Source organism: Pan paniscus, chromosome 23, assembly GCF_029289425.2.
Source record: "Pan paniscus chromosome 23, NHGRI_mPanPan1-v2.0_pri, whole genome shotgun sequence".
Lineage (NCBI taxonomy): Eukaryota > Metazoa > Chordata > Mammalia > Primates > Hominidae > Pan > Pan paniscus.
In genome coordinates this window covers 31389014-31413475 of record NC_085927.1, presented here as the reverse complement: position 1 = coordinate 31413475, position 24462 = coordinate 31389014, and the positions used below count along the sequence as shown (strand labels likewise).

The 24462-nt window shown below is 44.5% G+C and overlaps 1 protein-coding gene across 2 annotated transcripts in view; it reads left to right on the top strand.

Annotated features, from left to right (window-relative positions):
- Window positions 1-512: 512 nt before the first annotated feature.
- The window catches only part of MAPK1 (mitogen-activated protein kinase 1), a 107252-nt gene continuing 83302 nt past the window's right edge, over window positions 513-24462 (top strand). The window contains exon 1 of one of the 2 annotated variants that reach the window (XM_034948791.4): window positions 513-852. In XM_034948791.4, coding sequence (XP_034804682.1) covers window positions 734-852 — 119 coding nt within the window. In that variant the 5' untranslated portion in view covers window positions 513-733. The remainder of the gene's footprint in view (window positions 853-24462) is intronic. The other variant, XR_010111784.1, reaches the window with a different exon arrangement.

Sequence of the window (24462 nt, the reverse complement as noted above, 5' to 3'; positions counted from 1 at the left end):
AGTCTCGACAATTGTGTTTCACACTTTCTCAGTATGCAAATATCTTTCTCGGTCTGGGTCATGCCTTTCGGTTTCTGCCCCAGTGCAGAGGCCTCTAAGTTTATCAGCGTGTGGACCACAGATTCGCAGAGGCCTGAGCTGCGGCGCTGCCGGGCTATGGCGCGTCGTCGGGCCTCAAGCACAGCCCGGGGTCCCTCGCTGGCTCTGTTCGGACCCTGCTCGGTCGCTCGCCTGGGCCCCAGCCATCTCTCACTTCAGCCCATGAGTTCTGCCCCACGTCTGTCTCCCTGGGTGTCTTAAGAGACGCGACCCGCGCCGACGCCCCCGCGAATGCACGTGACGGCGCCTGGTGGCGCCCCCTCAGTCAACGCCGCCGCAGTGCCCCTCCCGAAGCCCGCCGCTTCCGCCGGCCCGCGCGGCCCCGCCCCCAGCCGCGAGGAACCAATCCGCATGCACACTGCTTGTCCCCGCCCCGGCACCCTCCTCGGCGCGCGCCCCTCCCTCCGCCCGCCCGCCGGCCCGCCCGTCAGTCTGGCAGGCAGGCAGGCAATCGGTCCGAGTGGCTGTCGGCTCTTCAGCTCTCCCGCTCGGCGTCTTCCTTCCTCCTCCCGGTCAGCGTCGGCGGCTGCACCGGCGGCGGCGCAGTCCCTGCGGGAGGGGCGACAAGAGCTGAGCGGCGGCCGCCGAGCGTCGAGCTCAGCGCGGCGGAGGCGGCGGCGGCCCGGCAGCCAACATGGCGGCGGCGGCGGCGGCGGGCGCGGGCCCGGAGATGGTCCGCGGGCAGGTGTTCGACGTGGGGCCGCGCTACACCAACCTCTCGTACATCGGCGAGGGCGCCTACGGCATGGTGTGGTGAGTGTCCGCGACCGGCCACGCCCGGCCCCCCCACCGCCCGGGGCCGCAGCGGACGCAGCCTCGGCCTCGCCCGCGCCTCGGCCTCAGGCGCCGCGGCGACCTCGAACCCGGACTTCACCGCGGTCCGCGCGCCAGGGCTCGGGCGCGGCCCCGGGCCGGTTGAGGTTTAGGTGTTGTTGCTCGCGGTTCCCGGGCCTTCGGTCGCTCGGGAAGGGGCGCGGGGGGCGTAGGCCGGGACTAGTGGACCCTTGGCCCCGGGCGCAGCGCGGCCTTTAAAGTCTGGACCCTCGGGAAGGCAACGGAAGGGTCCCCACTCCTCAATTTGCTAGTATCATGGCCTTCTTTTGGACTTTCGATTGTAAAACTGTGAATTCCATCAGATGCTTGTCGGTGTTGGCGGCGGTGGCTGCTGAGGTCCTGAAAGCGTTTCGCCTCCGCGTGTGTGCAGAACACCGAAATAATCGTTTTTCTCTCTTCGCCTCTGTTTGCAGCCAACGGCTTTCATTAAATATCCTCAGCGGTGCTAATGGTGGTCTCCGCGCAGGCTTTCTAAAATGGATTACTGACGCCAGTGTTGGTGGAATATTTCCGTCTTGAAGTTTTTACTTTTAAGTGGATTTTAATATCGTACTGCTGGCGTTTCAGGAAGGATAAACTAACATTACTCTCTTGATTTATTAAAGATCCGTTTAGAGTTGGGCCTAATTTGACTTTTTTTTTAGCCCCCAAGTGAGCTCTTTTACCAGCATAAATGCTCCCAGATGTTTTAGCCCAATTGCTATGGACTCCTGTTAATGATTTAGTGCTCATTATGTATGCAGCCTTAATGGAGTTCTTGCAGAATCACACGTAGACTCCCTCATCTTGATTCAGGTCCCTTAGAAAAGTGAAATGATAGTGACGGTTTTTTTTCCCCCCCGAGACGGGGTCTCGCTCTGTCTCCAGGCTGAAGTGCAGTGGCGTGACCTCGGTTCACTTCAACCTCCGCCTCCTGGGTTCAAGCGATTCTTCTTCCTCAGCTTCCCGAGTAGCTGGGACTACAGGCGCGCGACACCACGCCCGGCCCATTTTTGTATTTTTTAGTAGAGACAGGGTTTCACCATGTTGGCCAGGATGGTATCGATGTATTGATCTCGTGATCCGCCCGCTTCGGCCTCCCAAAGTGCTGGGATTACAGGCGTGAGCCACCGCGCCCGGCTGATGGTAGTTTTTATTAGAGCAAACTAGCGATAGCATTTTGTGCTGGTGAGGACTTGTGGAAATAGATTTCCTTAAATCTGAATCTTGTGAATGTGTCTTTTGTGTTGACTGAAGAAAGTAAACTAATAATTTATTGAACCCTTCGTGGCAGGTACTGTGCTACATATATTATTTCATTTTATTTGAGCAGCCACATTGAGGGAGGAAAAGATGGTGTTATTCCTTTTTTCAGGTGAGAAAGTATTTCGAGGTGAAGCCAATTCTTGAGGTCATAGAACTAGAGTTATTAAGGTTGTAGACTGAGATTCTACTAGACACACTATAGCTCTTTTCAGCTGTTTTTAGGAAAACACTGCGTTCCTTAGTGTAATTAATACTTGCAGAATTTTCTGTATCTTACTGTTATAAAGTAAATATAAGTCTGTTTCGGAAATGTATTCAAATTTCAATCATAATTTTAGAAATGCCATAGAAGGCATGTTTTACCAAGTATTGTAGCTAGATAGAAAGATTAGTTAAAATTCTTTTTAAAGAGATTTTAATTGAATCTTTAATGTTTTCACTTTGTTTAGGAGCAAAATGCTGAATACAACTGTGAAAATTAATATGAACTCACAGGCTTAGGAGCCAAGACAGAATTTAAATTAGGTCGAGCCTGAAAGAAATAAGGCCCTAAAAAGTAATGGAGAGAAAGTATTGCCAGTAGCATCATTTCTCCACCACACATCGCATTGCTGTTGCACTCACTGGGAAGTGTGCCAGTGAACATGTCTCATTATGAGAGGCTCAGAATTTCCCATCACATCCTTTGGCCCTTTTAACAAGATTAGCTTATCTAAAATGTGGACTGAAAAAAGTGTTTTACGTTTAGGACATGTCAATTGAAAAGGTACCCCCATCTGATAAGATTTCTCCTGTCTGATAAGGTTTTTACTAGTCTGAAGTTGTTTAGATATGGGAACTACTTCTGTCACTGCTGTAGGCTTGTTTGACCTTCTGACTCTCCATTTGAAATGCTAAGTCCTCTTTTTGTGATTGTCGTTTCCTAAGTGAAATACAAATGTAATTGGAATTTGAATCCAAGATCCAGATTATAGCCTTTTATCAGGTTGATGAAATACCCTGCTGTTAATCTTCTCCATTGCACATTATTAGCATTTAATAAATATTGGCTAACAGTGCTGGATTTATGGAGGGCTCCTTGAAATATTCACTAATATTTGAATGGTGATCTTTTAAAAAATGCTTCCAAAAGGATTTATGGATTTCTAGCCATTTTTTAGATTTACCCCCTTCTGTTTCCTTATCAGTTCGTTAGGAATTGTGACTATTTTGTTTAGAGTCCTTTCCTAATGATTATGTAGAGGATGTAAAGATGAAGAGTGGGATTTGAGTTGGGCCTTTAAGAGTGGGTGTGATTTTGATATGCAGATAATAGGAACAAGTGACAGCTTGAGCTGTGGAATCTAATCTTGGAAATGTACTTAGGTGGCAAACTGTAGAGGACTCCAAAGGCAAAACTAAGTTTGACTGTATATTTGTTCAGTGGAGGAAGCATCTTTTTATTTATTTATTTATTTATTTATTTATTTTTTTATTTATTTTTTTGAGGTGGAGTCTCACTCTTGTTGCCTAGGCTGTAGTGCAGTGGCATGACCTCGGCTCACTGCAACCTCTGCCTCCTAGGTTCAAGCGATTCTCCTGCCTCAGCCTCCTGAGTAGCTGGGACTACAGGCGCGTGCCACCATGCTCAGCTAATTTTTTTTTGTATTTTTGTAGAGACGGGGTTTTGCCATGTTGGCCAAGATGGTCTCAAACTCCTGACCTCAGGTGGTCCCCCTGACTTCAGCCTCCCAAAGTGCTGTGATTACAGGCTTTAGTCACCGTGCCCGGCCTTTTTTTGAAAGAGGCAGTCATACATGGTCAATTTTGAAATTTTTTGGGAAGACAAATCAACACTAGTGGGAATGAAGGAAGAAGAACTGGAGTGGAGGAAAAATTAGGAAAGCCTAACCACCTAGAGGTGCAGTAATAAAGTGGCAGCGGAAGGTAGCAGATGGAGGTGAGGAGTTTTGTATTGACAGAAATAGTAACAGGGACCCTTGTGGGAAGAGTGGTAAAAAGACTTTTAATCATGGCAAGTCTGAGTGGAATCAAAGGATTAGGAGACCTTAAAGGGTAAGAGACCAAGAGAGGTGGGATTTGGATTTGGAGGGATTTCTGAGATAGAACAAGGCTTGCTGGTTGATTGGCTATGGGCGGTTGTTCATTCTGAGGCTTCTAGGTTGGGAGCCTGGGAGATGGTGGTGCCATTATCCAAGTAAAGGAATACTGTTAGAGCAGATTTGTCAGGGGAAATAGTTCTGGTTTGAACTTAAGTTTGTAATGCCTGTAGGCCATTCAGGCTATATCCAGAAACCATCTTAAAATTTGTAAGAGGGGAGCAGGAGCTGGAGATGAAAATTTGTGTAAATGGTAGTTAAAATCTTGAGTGGATGAGCACAGATTCTTATCTGGGTCATTGGTTAGGTGAAATTGCAATCATGGCCAGGCGCGGTGGCTCACGCCTATAATCCCAGCACTTTGGGAGGCCCAGGTGGGCGGATCACGAGGTTAGGAGATCGAGACCATCCTGACTAACATGGTGAAACCCTATCTCTACTAAAAATACAAAAAAAAAAAAGTAGCCGGCCGTGGCGGTGTGCGCCTGTAGTCTCAGCTGCTGGGGAGGCTGAGGCAGGAGAATGGCGTGAACCCGGGAGGCAGAGCTTGCAGTGAGCCAAGATCGTGCCACTGTACTCCAGCCTGGGTGACAGAGCAAGACTGGGTCTCAAAAAAAAAAAAAGAAAGAAATTGCAATCATATGTTTTCTATATTTATCTTTTTGGTTAAAAAATACATAGCATTTGATAGATTTTCAAATGAGTCCATTATCCCGGAAACATTAAGAACCACTGAAGTAGAACAGAGGACCAACCAGGTAACTCTGGCAAAGAAGAGGAAACTGATGACTGGTCAGATGTATAAGGGAACAGTGTAGACGGGGAGGAGGGAGAGGAGGAGAGATTGAAACACTCTTAGTATGCTTGGTCATCTTAGACTAAGATAGCAAGTGTCTATTTTGGTTAAATTGAGTTTGAAATGCTGTTTCTGAATGCGACAAGAGAGCTCATGGGGTCATCTTCATAGAGATATTAATTGAAGCCTTAAGAGTGGATAAGATCTCTGAGAACTAAGCCAAAGGAGTGCCTGCCTTTACTGTGTCAATAAAGGTCAAGTTATGGAAGAGGACAGAGGAAATGTGGCCAGAGAGACCAAAGAACTGGGAGTGCACGTTATCAAAGGAGCCAAGGGAGATGGTACTCATTAAGGGATTGGTATTGAGTACTATAGAAGGGAAACAGAATGCAGCTGACAAGCCATTATATTTGTTGACTTTCAGCTCTTTTTTTTTTTTGAGACAGAGTCTTGTTCTGTCGCCCAGGCTGGAGTGCAATTGCACAATCTCGGCTCACTGCAACCTCCGCCTCCTGGGTTCAAGTGATTCTCTTGCCTCAGCCTCCCGAGTAGCTAGGATTACAGGTGTGTGCCACCACACCCGGCTAATTTTTTTATTTTTAGTAGAGACGGGGTATTGCCATGTTGGCCAGGCTGGTCTCAAACTCCTGACCTCAGGTGATCCCCCTGCTTCAGCCTCCCAAAGTGCTAGGATTACAGTGTGAACCTCTGTGCCTGGCCTCTTTTTTTTTTTTTTTTTAAAGCGGGGATGTTCAACTTGGGAAAGCTGAATGAATAAAAGAAAAAAGAGGGGGATGGTTTCAACTAAAATTTCATTGTGATCACATTCCTGATGGTACAATGCCCTGTCTTGTTAAGGTTATTGTGATTATAGCAGACTAGTAGAACTACCACTTTTTCAGCACTCTTGTTTTGTATTTTATATACATTAATGCTAAGCCATATAACTGTACAGCAAAAGTGGTAACTTCTGTTTGTTTTTTACCCCACAAGTGAAGAAACTTGAGGCACACAGAGGTTAGTTAACTTGCCCAATGACACACAGCTAGGAAGTGATGAAGCAACCCCACTTTTTCTGGTTCCTAAGTAGTGCTCCACCAAAGATCAGAGTTGAGAAAATAGATTATTTCAGTAACAAGAAATATCTGTTGTCTGCTTTTGCTTGTATCACTTTTTAGCCTTTAAAACCTTTCGTGTAGAGTTATTTACTCAGAAAATGTTTATTGAACTCTTCATCCAAATAATGGGATGGAATTGGGGAATAGTACAGAGAAGATACCAGTGTTACCCAGGAGTTTGTGAAGTGCTGAGAGGAAGAGAAGAGCTGAGTGACTTGGGGCTGTCTTTCTTTGGCTTCCCAGACTTCTGAGCTAGGTGTTGATGTGTGAGTAGGAGTTTGCCTTGAGAAATGCCTTCTAGGCAAAGCGAAGTGTGCTTGTAAAGGCACAGACCATGAACACAGTGCATCAGGTCAGGAAAACCATAAATTACTTGGGAAGGCTGGAGTGTAGGGTGCCTTAGTAAGAAGGTGGGAGTTGAGACAGCTGGGGGTAGGCAGGGCCAAATCCTGAAGGGCATTATTTGGTAAGGACTTTGGACTTGATCTTGTGGGTGACGGAGTGATTAAAGGATGGCCCTGTTTCTGTCTGCCAGTTCCGCTCCCACTTTGTCTCTTATGCTTTCTGCCCATTTTGCCTACTTACTTAGTTTTTTTTTGAGATGGAGTTTTGCTTGGAGGCTCACTGCAACCTCGCCTCCTGGGTTCAAGCAGTTCTGCCTCAGCCTCCTGAGTGGCTGGGATTACAGGTGTGTGCTACCATGCCTGGCTAATTTTTGTATTTTTAGTAGAGACAGGATTTCGCCATGTCGTCCAGGCTGGTCTCAAACTCCTGACCTCAGGTGATCCACCCGCCTCGGCCTCCCAAAGTGCTGGGATTACAGGCGTGAGCCATTGCACCTGGCCGCATTGTGCCTACTTTATCTCGTGGTACTCAGTGGGGGTGATTTTACCTCCCTGCTACAGAGGCATTTGGAAATGTATAGGGGGGCGGCTTTTTGTTGTGTTGTCACGTTGATTAGGGGGTGTTATTGGCCGTCAGTAGGCATGTCAAGGGCAGACAAGCTAAATGGTCTGAATTGCACGGTACACTCCCTCCACTGGAGAATCATCCTGCCAAGATGCCCATAGTACAGCACCCCAGCCTCCCCCAAGAAACATCAGGCTCTATTTAAGTCCCGCTTTTCTCTAAAGCTCATCTCTATGAACTTTGCCCTATTGCTTCCTGTTAATGCGCTCTCTTCATGGATCTCTGCTGGGTGTTTGTACTACCTGTTTGAAAGGCAGGAACAGCAATAACATATATCATATATAAAAACTCTAGACCTGGAGACAGAGATATTGAGATTCTTAATTTTGCTTGCTCATTGTTTACTTAACTTTTTTAATCAAGAAGTCTCCTCTACACTTTTGGAGCTCAAAGATGCAAGGACAGCAGCTTACATGAGTAACAGAAGAATCTAGTGTTTCTGAGCAGAGTTTAGAGTAAAAGGATAAGTCAAAACAAAATTAATTTTTATATTAATAGCATCCCTAATGATGTATTCCTGGTAGTTAGCTATAACCATTACACCATTCCCATAATTTGATTTGTGTAAATTCAAGTTGACTTTTCCCCAAAACTGTATGTAATTTATTCCTCACCTTGCTCACAATATATATACCTATTAATTGAAAAACACCTCATTCCCCAACAAACATCTAGAGCTCCTTGCCTCCGGCCTACTCCACCCACCCTCTTGCCTAATCCTGAGATGCTATTTTGCTCCCCTTTAGATTTGCTTTTTTTCTTTCACTTCTTGAGGCTCCCACACTGAAAGGTGCCTAGGAGCTCATCCAGTAGCTGCGCTGTCTCTGCTACCTCTAGGAAAGGCCACCTGCCTGAGCTTTGAAATGGCCCACACCGTACCAGAAGGAAGAAGAGAGATTCCAGGAGGATTCAGACGTTACCCAGGCTTTCTGGAAACTGAGCAGAACCACAGGAGGAGAAAGCTATAGGCAGCTGAACAAAATTTATGTGTTTCTATTTCCCCTGCTATAAAATGAAAGGATTGGGCTCTGTCTGTGGCTTTCAAATCTCCTCCTCTCTTAGGGGCTTCAGGCCTCACCCCAAATAGGGAAACTTCACATACAGCATTCTCTCCCCTAATCCCTGTTTTTTCTATTCTTTGCTCTTCTCTTATCTACCTCCTTCCCCTCCCGTTTCCCTTCTTCCTCTACCCTTAGTCTTTTTTCTTTTTCTTAATTGCCTTTTAGTCATTATCATCTTCAGTTCACATAGGTAGTAACTATTAGGGTTAGCAGGGTAAGATTCCATTTGGAAAAAGGATTTGATTGCTTTGAAAATGATGTTGGGCAACCCACAGGATAGATGGTCTCCAAGGTCCCTCCCAGATTCTCAGACTCAAGGCAGGCCCTGGGGTTTGAACCTATGGCCAGTAGGAGCTGGATAGCAGGTGTCTGCATGGATAATATGCCATGATCAACTGACTAATGTTAGTTGCAAGCCTGCCTTGCTGGTTTAAGCTTCATTCTCATTCTTGTCTTTTTTTTTTTTTTTTTGAGACAGAGTCTCACTCTGTCGCCCAGGCTGGAGTGCAGTGGCGCAATCTTGGCTCACTGCAACCTCTGTCCCCAGGTTCAAGCAGTTCTCCTGTCTCAGCCTCCTGAGTAGCTAGGATTACAGGTGCCTGCCATTGTGCCTGGCTAAGTTTTTTTTTTTTTTGTAGTTTTTAGTAGAGATGGGCTTTCACCCTGTTGCCCAGGCTGGTCTTGAACTCCTGACCTCGTGATCCAATCGCCTCGGCCTCCCAAAGTGCTGGGATTACAGGTGTGAGCCACCGCGCCTGACCGTCATCCTTGTCTTTGAGGTATTATATTTTGCACTTTACACATAAGGGAACTGGGTGTCAGGTAACTCGTTCAGGGTTCACAGCCAGTAAGTATATTGCAGAACTGAGATGTAAATTGAGATTTATGCAGACCCCAAATCCTGTGACCTTTTTTCTTTTAACTACTATAGGCTTTTCTCTGTTATACCGAGTTACCTAGAAACGTACTTCCTACAGCCTGGGTTCCTGAATGGATTAGCCCTAAAGTATAAAATGATTATGCCATTGCAGACAGACCTGAAGAAGAGGCTAGAAAGGATTAGAGTTAAAGTAACTTTGTTTTTTGTTTTTGTTTTTTCTTTATCTCCAAAGGATCTGTCATCTAGCAACTTAATTTTTATCAGGAAGCAGTATTGATTTCTTCCCATTCCTTCTAGTTACCTCTACCAGTTTCTTGATTTTCATTCATTTAATATTATTAAACACGTACCGGATTATGTGCTAGGCAGTAGGAACAAAGTAGTGAACAAAAGTTGTTCTTACTCTTTGGTGTTTACAGTCCAACAGGGCAGTAATAACATTTACTGAGTATGGTGAGGTGTGGAGTGCCACTGGATGATATAAGATATTCTGAGTAGTCATGAAGGGTTTCCGGGAGGAAGTGGTGTTTAAGCTGGGACCTGAAGGAAGACTTAGAGCTAGCTGGGTAAAAGGTAGGGTAGAGTGCTGGAATGTTTTAGGCACTACTTTGTAGAGACTGCATTATAGAAAATGAAAAGTTTATGATTAAGATCTGGGGGCCTTTGTCATATTACTGCAAGGATAGAAAGTGCAGTTAAAGCTTTAGGTATAGTTGGAACCAGGAACTGGAAAATAGACCAACGTAGCTACCTCCCTCCCTCTTTACAGTTACAAAAGCTTCTTGTACCCTACATCTCTCAGCAGCTGGATTTTTTTCCCCTCTTTTCTCTTTTGTCACTTCCCCATGCACTCAGCAGAGGAGAGCTGACCCTAGCTCCCTGAAGGTGTGTGTCTTTGGGTTTTTTGATGACCAGAGGCTGAGAACACTCTGAATCCAATTCCAAGTGGAACAGAATGTGTAAAAACCCTGTTAGGGAGATCATTCTGCACAGAACAGCTCACTCCACCTGGCCTTTCCAGCCTGGGAGAGTGTCTGCCTCTGGTCTAGTCAGCTGAGGCCCAAGGTGGGGTCATTTATTAAATAAAGCTGCATATCTTGGAATGTCTGAAGGGCAAGGTGGGAATTGTCAAAAGGGGTCTCTCATTGATTTCTGACTTGTTAGGTTAAAGTTCTTGGTACTCTTTTCCCTGTCATTCTCCAGGGAGTGTGTATCACTCTCCGGTTTTTACAGATGAGGAAAATGAAACAAAAGTTGGGTAACTTGCCAGTCACAAGTAAGGGGTCAAAGGATTGTCATGAGTATTAAATAAAACAGTATAGTTGAAGTCCTGAGCACTTGGTACCTAGTTAATGCTCTGTCATTCCTTTGAAGTAAACAGGGTTGACAAGATGTGAATCCCCCTTTGTCTCAGTCTCTATGTAAAGCAGCATGTGCAGAAGTACAAATATTTGGCTTGGTGGTCAGATGACTTTACAATGGTATGGAAGTGATACACATGCAGTAGAAACCTTACTTCCGAGTACCCACGCAACTGTTCTGTTTTTCATTTTCAGTATAGTATTTCATACATCATATGAGTTACTCAACACTTTTATTATAAAATGGGCTTTGCGTTAGATGATTTTGCCCAACTGTAGGCTAATGTAAGTGTTCTGAACATGTTTAAGGTAGGCTAAGCTAAGCTGTGATGTTTGGTAAGTTAGGTGTATTAAATGTATTTTCAGCTAGGCTGGGTGCAGGACTCATGCCTATAATCCCAGGACTTTGGGAGACCGAGGCATGAGGATTCCTTGAGCTTAGGAGTTTGAGACCAATCTAGGCAACATAGTGAGGCCTTTTCTGTACTAAAGGTACTAAAAAAAAAAAAAAAAAAAATTAGCCAGGTGTGGTGGTACGTGCCTATAGTCCCAGCTACTTGGGAGCCTGGGGCTGAGGATCGCTTGAACCTGAGTGGTCAAGGCTACAGTGAGCCGTCGTCGTGTCACCGCATTCCCACCTGGCAACAGAGCAAGAAACTTTCCCAAAAAAAACAAGCATTTCACCTTATGAGGTTTTCCATTTATGATGGGTTTATTGGGATGTAAGTCCATAGTAAGTCAAGGAACATCTTTATATAGTTAGAATAGGGACAGTCAAGTGTTTCATGCATAATCCAAATCTTCAGGAGGCAACATCAAGGTAACCCGAGTTTAGGGATATTCTGCAAAATAACTGGCCTGTAAACCTCAAAATTAAGTCAAGATCATGGAACCAAGAAAACACTGAGGAATTGTTCCACACTAAAGAAGTGTGCAGAAACATGGCAACTCCATGTGGTTCATGATTCTGAATCGGCATGATTGGCAAAACTAGAATGTCTGAAGATTAGATTGTAGTCGTGTATCTGTGTTAATGATTTTATTTTTATCTTCTTTTTTTAACTCTTCTTTTTTTTGTTTTGGTTTGTCCTTCCTTTTTTTTTGTTTTTTTGTTTTTTGTTACAAACCCTTGTGTCGATAGCTGACTGCTCTGCTGTATACGAAACACTGACCCAGAAACAGGTTGTCTGTGAATGGTTTAGCACAGGTCCCCCGTGAATGTGCATTGTGTGACGGGCGAAAGTGTGGCCGCCTTTCTACTGTGCCAAGTTTTCCAGCATGAGAGGCTTTCCATATCTGGTCCTCAGATATGTGGTGTGAATGAAGGGGGGACCAGCTATCCGAGGCCAACCAAGGCTCCACAGTTGGCTGCCATGTCATTTTGCCTGGGCGGGATTCTGACTTAGAGGCCTTTGGTCATAATCTGACAGATGAGCGTTGACGATTTTGATGGTAGCATTTTGTTTGTATGGGAGAATAGTCTAGTTTTGTTTGTCGGAAATAGTCACTAAAGTATTGGATAATGAGAAAGAAATACTGGCAAACTTACTCTCACATGCTTCAGAGACTAAAAGTTTGATAAGCTAGATATAGAACTTTTTCTATGGTTTGAGATATAGTTCCTTTTCTCTAAAGAGTTGTCGGTGAGTCCCTTTCAGAAACGTACTTGAGTGAGGATGTGTTGAAATTTGTGGGAAGCTGTGAAAGGCAGCTTTTAATCTACCAAAAGAGGACTGGCCTGGAAGGCAAGAGACCTGAGTCTTGGTCCCTGCTTCTGATGACATGTCACATGGGCATGTGCTCGTCACTCTGCTTCTGCAAGTTTTTGTGTTTCTCATCTGTGGAGTTAAGGGATTGGGATGGTCTCTAGGGTCTCGTACAGCTCTAATATTGTCACCGCCCTCAGGAACATTACATGAAATTAGCATATATGCAATATATTAAGATTCATGTGTGGATTGTTTCCCAGTTACTAGCGCTCTTTAATTTACCTCAGAAATCTCTGGATAATCATTATTGAGATATAATGAAATAGGAAAAAACTTGAGGTTAAAAACTAGTAAATTGATTTACTTCAACATTAAAAGCCCACAATTAAACCCTTGAGGAAAATGACTATTTTTATTTTTTATTTTTTGCTCTGCAAGTAAGGTTGGAACTTCGTAATACTGTATGACAGTAGTCGTTTACCTCACGAATTAGATTATTCATGTGTGTGTGACTGAAGAGAGTTTTTACCTAGTGACTGGAATGAATGTTAATGCTGCTATTTTGGCATTGGAAAAAAAAGGTGTAATGAAAAATGTCAAGTTTGAGAGATAGAGAAATACTTAAATAGAACTGATTTAAAAGCAATTCTGAAAAAGAAAGAGCTTGGTACAATCTTTCTATGAAAGCAAAGACTTTACTGCACAGCTAAAGAAAATGAAGCAAAAACAATACATTGCCCCAATTAATGTTTGAATTCACTGAACACAAGGTAGGCTAGCAAAGTAGAGAGTAATATCTTTGCCTCACCTTGGCCACAAGGATTTATTTTGTCAGTAACCAAGTTTAGTGTACTGCTATTTAGCTTTTTCACTACAGATGTGAAAATGTTTCTTTTTGGGGTTTGTTTGAAATTTTCTTTCCCTTTTCAATTTAGCAGTGCTGAACCTATCCTCAAATAAATTTACATTTTTTCCCATTAAATCAACTTTGTTTCTGTTCCATGGTTGAAGCAAATACTTTATAAAGAAAAAAATCAGTGTAGACCTTTCACAAGTTAATTGTTACTGCAGGGCTATATAGGCAAATAAAAATATTAGATGTTATGTTTTAGACCAGTGAAAAAACAGTTGGTAGTGATGCTAGATTAAGACTTGCCAGAATGTTCATCCCCTTAGTGAGCCATTCTGCTTATGATAACATTTTGTAATATTTTCAGGCATTCTTTTGGGACAGCCCTGATCACTTATCATTCAAAGGGATGATAAAAGTGACAATCTTTAGACGTGTTGTAAATTCTTTCTTTCTTTCGTCCAAAGGGAGCTAGAAAGAAAAGACATTTGTGATTATCTGTCCACTTGAACACAACTGCTAGAAAGAGCTATTTAATTATTGCCAACAAGGCAGTGTGAGAGTTTATAGTAACATTAGGAGTGTTTCCAGTTATCCCAGCAGGATTCAGCATTCAAGAACTGGTAAATTTTGGCCAGACGCGGTGGCTCACACCTGTAATCCCAGCACTTTGGGAGGCCGAGGCAGGCGGATCACCTGAGGTCAGGAGTTCGAGACCAGCCTGACCAACATGGAGAAACCCCGTCTCTACAAAAAATACAAAATTAGCTGGGTGTGGTGGCACATGCCTGTAATCCCAGCTACTCGGGAGGCCGAGGCAGGAGAGTCGCTTGAACCCGGGAGGCGGAGCTTGTGGCGAGCCGAGATTGTGCGCCATTAACACTCCAGCCTGAGCAACAAGAGTGAAACTCTATCTCAAAAAAAAAAATCTGGTAAATGTTTGTCTGGCATCATAGAATTTAATGCTTACCTCTAAAAATGTAAATTGGAAAATATTTTAGCCTTATGTGGTGTGTGATGTTAGCAGGGAAGTCTCTAATGTTTTCACATGAAGTCAGATGCTGGCTTTGGACTGAGGTGTATTTTGTTTACTTAAGGCAGTATCCATCACTTCCTATTTTAGTTTTTTGTTTCTTTTTGTTTGTTTGTTTTTTGAGATGGAGTCTTGCTCTGTCTCTCAGGCTGGAGTGCAGTGGTGCCATCTCAGCTCACTGCAACCTCCACCTCCTGGTTTCAAGCAATTCTCCTGCCTCAGCCTCTCAAGTAGCTGGGACTACAAGCGCGTATTGCCACCCCCAGGTAATTTTTTGTATTTTAGTAGAGACAGGGTTTCACCCTGTTGCCCATGCTGGTCGTGAACTCCTGAGCTCAGGCAATCCACCTGCCTTGGCCTCCCAAAGTGCTGGGATTACAGGCATGAGCCACCGCACCCAGCTGTCAGATGTCTTTACTGCCTCCGTGAAGGTGATATGATTTCATCACATTTAACATTGTTAATGTGAAGATCATGTCAATAGATTTCCTTATATGGAATCTCTCTCATACCTGGAATAAACTGTGCTTGTTTATTTGTATTCCTTTTTATAATGTGCCATTGGATTCTGTTTGCTAATATTCAGAGATTTTGTGTTGATATTCGTAAGTAGTATTCAACTGTAGTATCTTTTGTGCAGTCTTTGTCAGGTTGGGGTTACCATTACACTTGCTTCATAAAATGAGTGTGGAAGTTTTCTTTCCTTTTCTGTGTTCTGAAATAGCATTAGGACTACTTTGTCTTTTTTTTTTTTTTTTTTTTTGACACACAGTCTTGCTCTGTCACCCAGGCTGGAATGCAGTGGCATGATCTCGGCTGACTGCAACCTCTTCCTCCCAGGTTCAAGTGATTCTCCTGCCTCAGCCTCCCAAGAAGTTGGGACTACAGGTGCACACCACCACGTGTAACTAATTTTTATATTTTTAGTAGAGATGGGGTTTCACTATGTTGGCCAGACTGGTCTCAAACTCCTGACCTCAGGTGATCTACCCACCTCGGCCTCCCAAAGTGCTGGGATTACAGGCGCCAGCCACCAGTCTACCTTATCTTAAAATGGTAGAATTTTCCTTTGAAACTATTTGCCTGGTATTTTTTTGGTTTTCTTAGACTGGTTTCTGCTTGGTTTCTACCACCACTCTTAATCCCCTCCAGTTGTTCTCTGCAGCCACCACCATGACTGCCATTTCCTTGAGCACTTACTATCCATTAAGCACCTTTATGTGTGGTAATTAATGACTGTTATGTGTTTTGTTGTTTTGATACAAAGTCTCACTGTCGCCCAGGCTGGACTGCAGTGGCGCTGTCAGCTGTCACTTGAATCCAACCTCCACCTCCCGGGTTCAAGCAGTTCTCCAGCCTCAGCCTCCCAAGTAGCTGGGATTACAGGTGTGCACTACCACACCTGGCTAATTTTTGTATTTTTAGTAGAGACAGGGTTTCATCACCTTGGCCAGGGTGGTCTCTAACTCCTGACCTCAAGTGATCCACCCACCTCTACCTCCCAAAGTCCTGGGATTATAGGTGTGAGCCACTGAGCCCAGCCTGTTATGTATTTTTGTCTTTTGTTTTCTTTGAGACAGGGTGTCACTCTCTCACTCAGGCTTGAGTGCAGTGGCATGATCACGGCTCGATGTGTTTATTCTTGTTTTTTTCTTGTTTTTCTGTTGTTGTTTTTTTTGTTTTTTTGAGATGAAGTTTCGCCCTTGTTGCCCAGGCTGGAGTGCAATGGTGCAATCTTGACTCACTGCAACCTCCACCTCCCAGATTCAAGCGATTCTCCTGCCTCAGCCTCCCAAGTAGCTGGAATTACAGGCATGTGCCACTACGCCCAGGTAGTTTTGTATTTTTAGTAGAGATGGGGTTTCTCCATGTTGGTCAGGCTGGTCTCGAACTCCTGACCTCAGGTGATCCGCCCGCCTCAGCCTCCCAAAGTGCTGGGATTACAGGCTTGAGCCGCCACACCCGGGCTGGACTATTATCTTTCTATTAAACAATACAGTACTTAGTATTTCCTGGTTTTGAATTTCATATAAGTGAAATCATACTGTGTGTATTCTTCAACTAGCTTTTTTCATTCATCATTATGTTTTTGAGTATAGTATAGTTACTTGTTTTCACTGCTTTATATACCATTGTATAAATATACCACAATTTATCCATTCTAGTATTAATGGACATTAGGTTTGTTGTTATTACAGTGTTCCTGCAAGTAACCTTGTACATTTCTCCTGATACACAAGAGTTTCACAGATCTTTAGACAGATTCCCCAGTAGTGGAATTGCTGGATGGTAGGGCATATGTACATTCACTGGGTATTCCACATTGTTTTCCTAAGTTGTTTTCCCAGTAAAGTTTTGTGTTATTATTCTTGCACATCATGTGTTTAATTGATTCCTTGATACTTTATGTTTGTTGTTGCTATTCTAAGTGATATCTTTTTTTTTTTTTTTTGAGACGGAGTCTCCCTCTGTGGCCCAGGCTGGAGTGCAGTGGCGATCTCAGCTCATTGCAAGCTCTGCCTCCTGGGTTCACGCCATTCTCCTGCCTCAGCCTCCCTAGTAGCTGGGATTACAGGCGCCCACCACCATGCCCGGCTATATTCTAAGAGATATCTGTAGATGGTTTATAGAAATGCATTTGACTTTTGTAAACTGATGAATTACTGGAATAAAAAGATTGTCCAACAAACTCTTATTCCAGTAATCCCTCTTTAAATTTTTTAAGGACAAACATATCATCTGAAAATCATGATATTTTGTTTCTTTTCATGACTTAGATATATTTTATCTTGTCTTAACTGTGCTGGCCGGACTCTCCATTACAAAGTTGAAGAGCAGTGGTGATACAGGGGGCATCCCTGACTTGTTCTGATGTTAAAAGGAAAGCTTTTATTGAGTGATAGGGGCTACTGGTTTTTCATAAGGCTTACTTCCCACCCACCCCCTCCCCGGAAACAGGGTCTTGCTATGTTGCTCAGACTGGTCTCAAACTCCTGGGCTCAAGTGATCATCCCACTTTACCCTCCTGAATAGCTGGGATTACAGGCACATGCCACAGCACCTGGCTTCATAAAGCTTTCTTTGTCAAGTTTTTTTAAACTTAAAGAAAAAAAGAATCCTGAATGATTGAATTTCTACAGATGCTTTTTAATTGCATGTATAGAAATTTTCTTGTTTTTTTTTCTTTAAGTTTCATGTTACCCTAATAGATTTTCTAATATTGAATCAATTTTGCATTCCTGGGATTAAACCCAACTTGGTCATGATGTATTATTATTATATATTGCTGGATTTGGCTTGTTAATAAATCGTAGGGTTTTTCTCATGTGGTTTGGTATGAAAATTAGACTACCCTTACAAAATGAATTGGGAAGTGTTTCTTTTCCTATTCTTCTGTTTTTGTTTCTGTAAAATTAGAATGATTCCTTCAAAGTTTGGTAGAAATTGCCTGTACAAGTCTGGACCTGGGTGGTTTTTTGGTTTTGGTATGTGTTTGGTTTTTTGTTGAAAACATGTTAAGCTGATTGAAAATTATTTTAAAAATGGTTATACGACTGTTCCTACTTTGAATTTCTTCTTGGTAATTATATTTTTCTTGGCATTTATTCTTCTCACTTATTTTTACATTTACTAGAGTATTGTATTTTCTTACCTCTTTTAATCTTATTTTGAATATCCATTTAAACATACGTAAGATATAAGTACTGTTTGTGGCTGGGCACAGTGGCTCGTGCCTGTAATCCTAGCACTTTGGAAGGCCAAGGCGGGCAGATCACTTGAGGTCAGGAGTTCAAGACCAGCCTGGCCAACGTGGCAAAATCTTGTCTCTACTAAAAATACAAAAATTAGCTGGGCGTGGTGGCGCCTGCCTGTAATCCTAGCTACTCCAGAGGCTGAGGCATGAGAATCACGTCACCCCAGGAGGCAGAGGCTGCAGTGAGCTGAGATCGCGCCACTGTGCTCTATCCTGGGCGACAGAGCAAGACTCTGTCTCAAAAAAAAAAAAAAAAAAAGGTACTGTTTACAGAATAAGTTAAATACTTGTCATCACTGTGCAGATTGCAAAATGGAACATTGCTAGTACCTTAGAAACGCCTTCTCAAATCTTTAAGAGTTGAGTACGTTCCTTAATTTTGTGATAATTGTTCTTTTCAGACTCTTCTCCCTTTTTATTCTTTACTTTTACTGATGTATAATATACATAAAGAAAAGTGGCCAGATGTGGTGGCTCATGCCTGTAATCCCAACACTTTAGGAGGCCAAGGTGAGAGGATCACTTGAGCTCAGGAGTTCAAGACCAGCCTGGGCTGATTATAGACGTGAGCCACATTGTCCTGCTGGGTATATATTTAGTAGCAGAATGACTGTGTCAGTCTGTGCATAGATTCCATTTTAGTAGATGTGCCAAACTGTTTTCCAAAGTGGTAAAATATTTCCATTAGCAGTGTATTAGAGTTCAGACCAGTGCATATTCTCAACAACACTTGGTATCATTTTTAGCCTCTCTAGTGGGTATGAAGTGGTATGCATTGTGGGTTTTGTTTGCATTTCTCTGATATTTTAGCTCTTTCTTGGTGGTTAACTCTTTTTTCTATGTTTATGACATTCGGCTATCTCGTGAAGTATTTAAGGGTTATTTTGCAAATTTTTCTGTGGAGATTTTTGTTTCATTAAATTATAGGAGTTCTTTGTAGATTTTGATGAGCCTTTTTTTAGATTCATGTGCTGCAAATATTTTCTCCTTTCCGAGAGTTACCTCTTTTTTTTTTTTTTTTGAGACAGTCGCAATTTGTCGCCCAGGCTGGAGTGCAATGGTGCGATCTCGGCTCACTGCAACCTCTGCTTCCTAGGTTCAAGTGATTCTCCTGCCTCAGCCTCCCAAGTAGCTGGGATTACAGGCACGCCCCACCATGCCCAGCTAATTTTTGTATTTTTAGAGACGGGATTTCACCATGTTGGCTAGGCTGGTCTCGAACTCCTGACCTCAGCCTCGGCCTCCCAAAGTGCTGGGATTACAGGCGTGAGCCACTGCGCCCAGCCGAATTACAGCTATTTTAAAGATCATCTTCAGTAACTAGTAACTGGGTCACTGTGGATATGTGGATATGTTGTCTCTTTTTTCTCGTTTCTGTTTCCTTGTATGCTTGGTAACGTTCAAGTGAATGCTGGATACTGTGTATGAAAATTGTTGATGACATTTTTCTCCAGAGAGAGCTCTCCCTACTCACTGATAGGCAGATACAGTGGTGACAGATAACCATAATTCAGTGAGAGATTGAGCTGATTCGAGGGTTGGTTGCAGTTTTTTTTTTTTTTTTGTATTACACACCTTTTAATTTGAATTAATTAGGCATGATCATTATTGAAAATTGGTAAAGTGTAGATTGATAACAACCAAAACAGGGGAAAACATTCATTTAAAACTTTCCCAAATAAATGCCCCATGTATAGGCCTCTATTAAAATAATAACAATAAACATTTTTTGAACCACTTTATATATTTTAAGATTTGTTTAGGGCTTTTTCATTTGCATGTGAAAATATTCCTTTTTTTTTTTTTTTTTTTAGTATTTATTGATCATTCTTGGGTGTTTCTCGGAGAGGGGGATTTGGCAGGGTCATAGGACAATAGGGGAGGGAAGGTCAGCAGATAAACATGTGAACAAAGGTTTCTGGTTTTCCTAGGCAGAGGAGGACCCTGCGGCCTTCCTCAGTGTTTGTGTCCCTGGGTACTTGATATTAGGGAGTGGTGATGACTCTTAACTAGCATGCTGCCTTCAAGCATCTGTTTAACAAAGCACATCTTGCACCGCCCTTAATCCATTTAACCCTGAGTGGACACAGCACATGTTTCAGAGAGCACGGGGTTGGGGGTAAGGTCATAGATCAACAGCATCCCAAGGCAGAAGAATTTTTCCCAGTACAGAACAAAATGGAGTCTCCCATGTCCACCTCCCTCCACACAGACACAGTAACAATCTGATCTCTCTCTCCTCTCCCCACATTTCCCCCCTCTATTCGACAAAACCGCCATTGTCATCATGGCCCGCTCTCAATGAGCCGCCGGGCACACCTCCCAGACGGGGTGGCGGCCCGGCAGAGGGGCTCCTCACTTCCCAGACGGGGCGGCCGGGCAGAGGCGCCCCCCACCTCCCAGTGGGGGCGGCGGCCGGGCGGAGGCGCCCCCCACCCCCCCCACCGACGGGGCAGCTGCCGGGCGGGGGGTGCCCCCCACCTCCCGGACGGGGCGGCTGGCCGGGCGGGGGCTGCCCCCCACCTCCTGGACGGGGCGGCTGGCCGGGCGGGGGCTGCCCGCCACCTCCAGGATGGAGCGGCTGGCTGGGCGGGGGCTGCCTCCCACCTCCCAGACGGGCTGGCTGCCGGGCGGAGACGCTCCTCACTTCCCAGACGGGGCGGCTGCCGGCGGGCGGAGGGGCTCCTTACTTCTCAGATGGGGCGGCCGGGCAGAGACGCTCCTCACCTCCCAGATGGGGTGGCGGCCGGGCAGAGACACTCCTCAGTTCCCAGACGGGGTCGCGGCGCTCCTCACATCCCAGACGGGGCGGCGGGGCAGAGGCGCTCCCCACATCCCAGACGATGGGCGGCTGGGCAGAGACGCTCCTCACTTCCCAGACTGGGCGGCCAGGCAGAGGGGCTCTTCACATCCCAGACAATGGGCGGCCAGGCAGAGACGCTCCTCACTTCCCAGACGGGGTGGCAGCTGGGCAGAGGCTGCAATCTCGGCACTTTAGGAGGCCAAGGCAGGTGGCTGGGAGGTGGAGGTTGTAGCGAGCCGAGATCACGCCACTGCACTCCAGCCTGAGCAACATTGAGCACTGAGTGAGCGAGACTCCGTCTGCAATCCCGGCACCTCGGGGGGCTGAGGCGGGCAGATCACTCGCGGTTAGGAGCTGGAGACCAGCCGATCCAACATGGCGAAACCCCGTCTCCACCAAAAAATACAAAAACCAGTCAGGCGTGGCGGCGCGCGCCTGCAATCCCAGGCACTCGGCAGGCTGAGGCAGGAGAAACAGGGAGGTTGCAGCTAGCGGAGATCATGGCGGTACAGTCCAGCTTCGGCAACAGAGGGAGACCGTGGAAAGCGGGAGAAGGAGAGAGGGAGAGGGAGAAGGAGAGGGAGAGGGTGTAGTGTGTTTGGCGGGGGTGGGGGGACTCTTTGTGTGGAAGGTGACAGACTTGCACGTTTGCTTACATATACTAGAGTTAGAACTGTGCTTGGGTAGGTACTTTGAGATCATTGGAATAAAGATAGCATGTGAAAACAGAATAATTATGAAAACGTCTTCTTTTATACAGCACTTTGTACTTTTTAAATTGCTTTCACTGCTGTCACATCAAACCTCTTCACACTTCTGTAGGACAGATAAAGCACAATTATTTCTCTGTTACGCAGATGGGGAAACAGACCTAGGCAGGGATATAGTGACCTGCCCACAGGTCTAACAGCATTTGAGTGATAATTAGAACTAAAGTGGAGGAATTTTTATTTGAGAAGTTGAGCAGTGAGAGTCAAAATCTTCTTAGGAGCTGTAGGTTTTTGTACCAATGGAGAGATCTCTCTTTCTGTTGGATATGATTGACAGTGTTAGAAGAGATATTCACTGGAGGAAGGCCCCGCAGAAGGAATGAGGAACAGACCTCTGGCCTGTATTGTGCCTCCATTGTCTCTGGTGTAGTTGTGCATATTGTGAGATTACAGATGGGAAAGAAAGAGATCTTCACCCTCAGCTCAAGAGAAGAAAGTAAGGGTGCTGTAGGAACAGATGTCACAGTAAAAGCATGCCAATCTAAGTGTGCTCAAGGGATTTTATGCTAGGTGGCCTTAGGTTCTGGTAAGAGATAAGGTGGGGCATCTGCCAAGAGTGCATGAGGGATCAGGGGCTTGGAAAGTGTGAAGAAAGTTTGAGATAGCTGTTGTGTGCTTAAAATTAACTAAAGATGAATAAAAAGACTGGCCCCTTTCATTGAAAGTGGGGACTTTGTTCTCTGCTGTATCCCCAGCACCTAGTATACACATTGCACGTAGTAGGTACTCAGTAAATATTTGTTGAATCAGGCAGATTCCTGCCTAGGTCTGTTTCCCCATCTGCATAACATAAATAAGGCTGGCTAACCCTGTGCCATCTCCGTAATAGTCTTCATCTTCTCTTCACTTTCCCATTCATTTCTCTATATTAGTTGAATACATGAATGAAGACAGGAATAAGTTCCTCACTGAAGTTACAAGCCTTTTTAAGAACAGCAAGGTAACATATCTCATTTATCAAATTAGTAACTGCTTTTGAAAATTCAGCTCTGACACTTATGGCTGGGTGACTTAGAGCATGTCCTGTAACTTCTCAGAGTCTCATTTTACTCTGGTGAAGCAAGGATCATGTCTTTTGAGTGTTGAAATGACTGTATTAACTAAATCACTATGTAATCCTAAGAGCAATCTTTATGCATCCCAGAATGGGGTAGAGAATAAAGTATTGGAGTGAATGACTGTGGGATATAGGCTAGATACCTATGTACATAGATAATTTCATGGAGCCTTTTTTAAAAATTATGGTAATATACACATAACAAAATTTATCATCTTGGCCGGGTGCTCACGCCTGTAATCCCAGCACTTTGGGAGGCCGAGGCGGGTGGATCACCTGAGGTCGGGAGTTCGAGACCAGCCTGACCAACATGGAGAAACCCTGTCCCTACTGAAAATACAAAATTAGCCGGGCGTGGTGGTGCATGCCTGTAATCCCAGCTACTCAGGAGGCTGAGCCAGGAGAATCACTTGAAGCTGGCTGGCAGAGGTTGCGGTGAGCCAAGATTGCACCATTGCACTCCAGCCTGGGCAACAAGAGCAAAACTCCATCTCAAAAAAAAAAAAAAATTACCATCTTAACTATTTTTAGGTGTACTGTTCTGTAGCATTAAGTAGATTCACATTGTGCAACCAATTTCCAGAGCTCTTTTTTTTTTTTTTTTTTTTTTTTTTTTTTTTTGAGACGGAGTCTTGCTCTGTCGCCCAGGCTGGAGTGCCGTGGTGCAATCTCAGCCTCCCAGGTGCACGCCGTTCTCCTGCCTCAGCCTCCTGAGTAGCAGGGACTACAGGCGCCCGCCACCACGCCTGGCTAATTTTTTGTGTTTTTAGTAGAGACGGGATTTCACCCTGTTAGCTAGGATGGTCTCCATCTGCTGGCCTCGTGATCCACCCGCCTTGGCCTCCCAAAGTGCTGGGATTACAGGCGTGAGCCACCACACCTGGCCTCCAGGGCTGTTTACATCATGCAATGCTGAAACTCTATAGCAATTAAATAACTCTCCATTTTCCCTTCTTCCAAGCCCCTAGCAGCCACCATTCTACTTTCTGTCTCTATGAAATCTGACTGCTCTAGGTACCTCATGTAAGTGGAATCATACAGTGTTTGTCTTTTTATGATTGGCTTATTTTACTTACTATAATGGCCTTAAGGCTCATCTATGTTGTAGCATGTGTCACAATTTCCTTTTTAAGGTGGAACAATACTCCATTGTAAATACACACACCACTCATCTGTTGATGAACACTTGGGTTGCTTTTGCCTCTTGTGAATAAGGCTGCTATGAATATAAGTGTACAACTATCTCTTTGGGACCCTGCTTTCGATTCTTTTGGGTAGGAACCCAGAAGGGCACTACTGGATCATATGGTAATTCTGTGTTTAATTTTGAGGAACCACAAACTCCTGAGTTCAAGTGATCCTCACAACTCAGCCTCCCATACTGTTTCCAAAGTGGCTGCACCGTTTCACATTCCCACCAACAGGGCAAAAGGATTCCAGTTTCTCCACAACCTTGCCAACACACTGCCCAGGAGGCAGAGATTGCAGTGAGCCGAGATCGCGCCACTGCACTCCAGCCTGGGTGACAGAGTGAGACTCCATCTCAGAAAAAAAGAAAAAAAAAAGAAAAGACCTGATTTGGCTATGGGGGTTCTGCCCTCATGAATGGATTTAGGTCATTATCACAGAGTGGGTTGGTATAAAAGTGAGTTGGGCCCTCTCTGTCTCTTATGCTCCTGCCTGCTTGCCCTTCTGCCATGGGGTGATACAGCAAGAAGGCCTCTGCCAGATGCAGGCCTCTTGACCTTGGACTTCCCAGCTTACGGAACTATAAGAAATACATTTCTTTTCCTATAAATTACCCAGTCTGTGGTATTCTGTTATGGCAACACAAAACAGACGAAGGGATTTTAATGGGATGGTTGGAAACTGAATGTGGACTACCTAGAGTGGATACCACCTTGTTGGTTGTAGCAAAGCCATGTTAAAAGGTAAGCCTATTGCTACAATGTAAGGGTAGGTAATATTTTATTTACATACTGTATCATAAGTATCAACATTATAAAGGGGATAAGTACACTGGA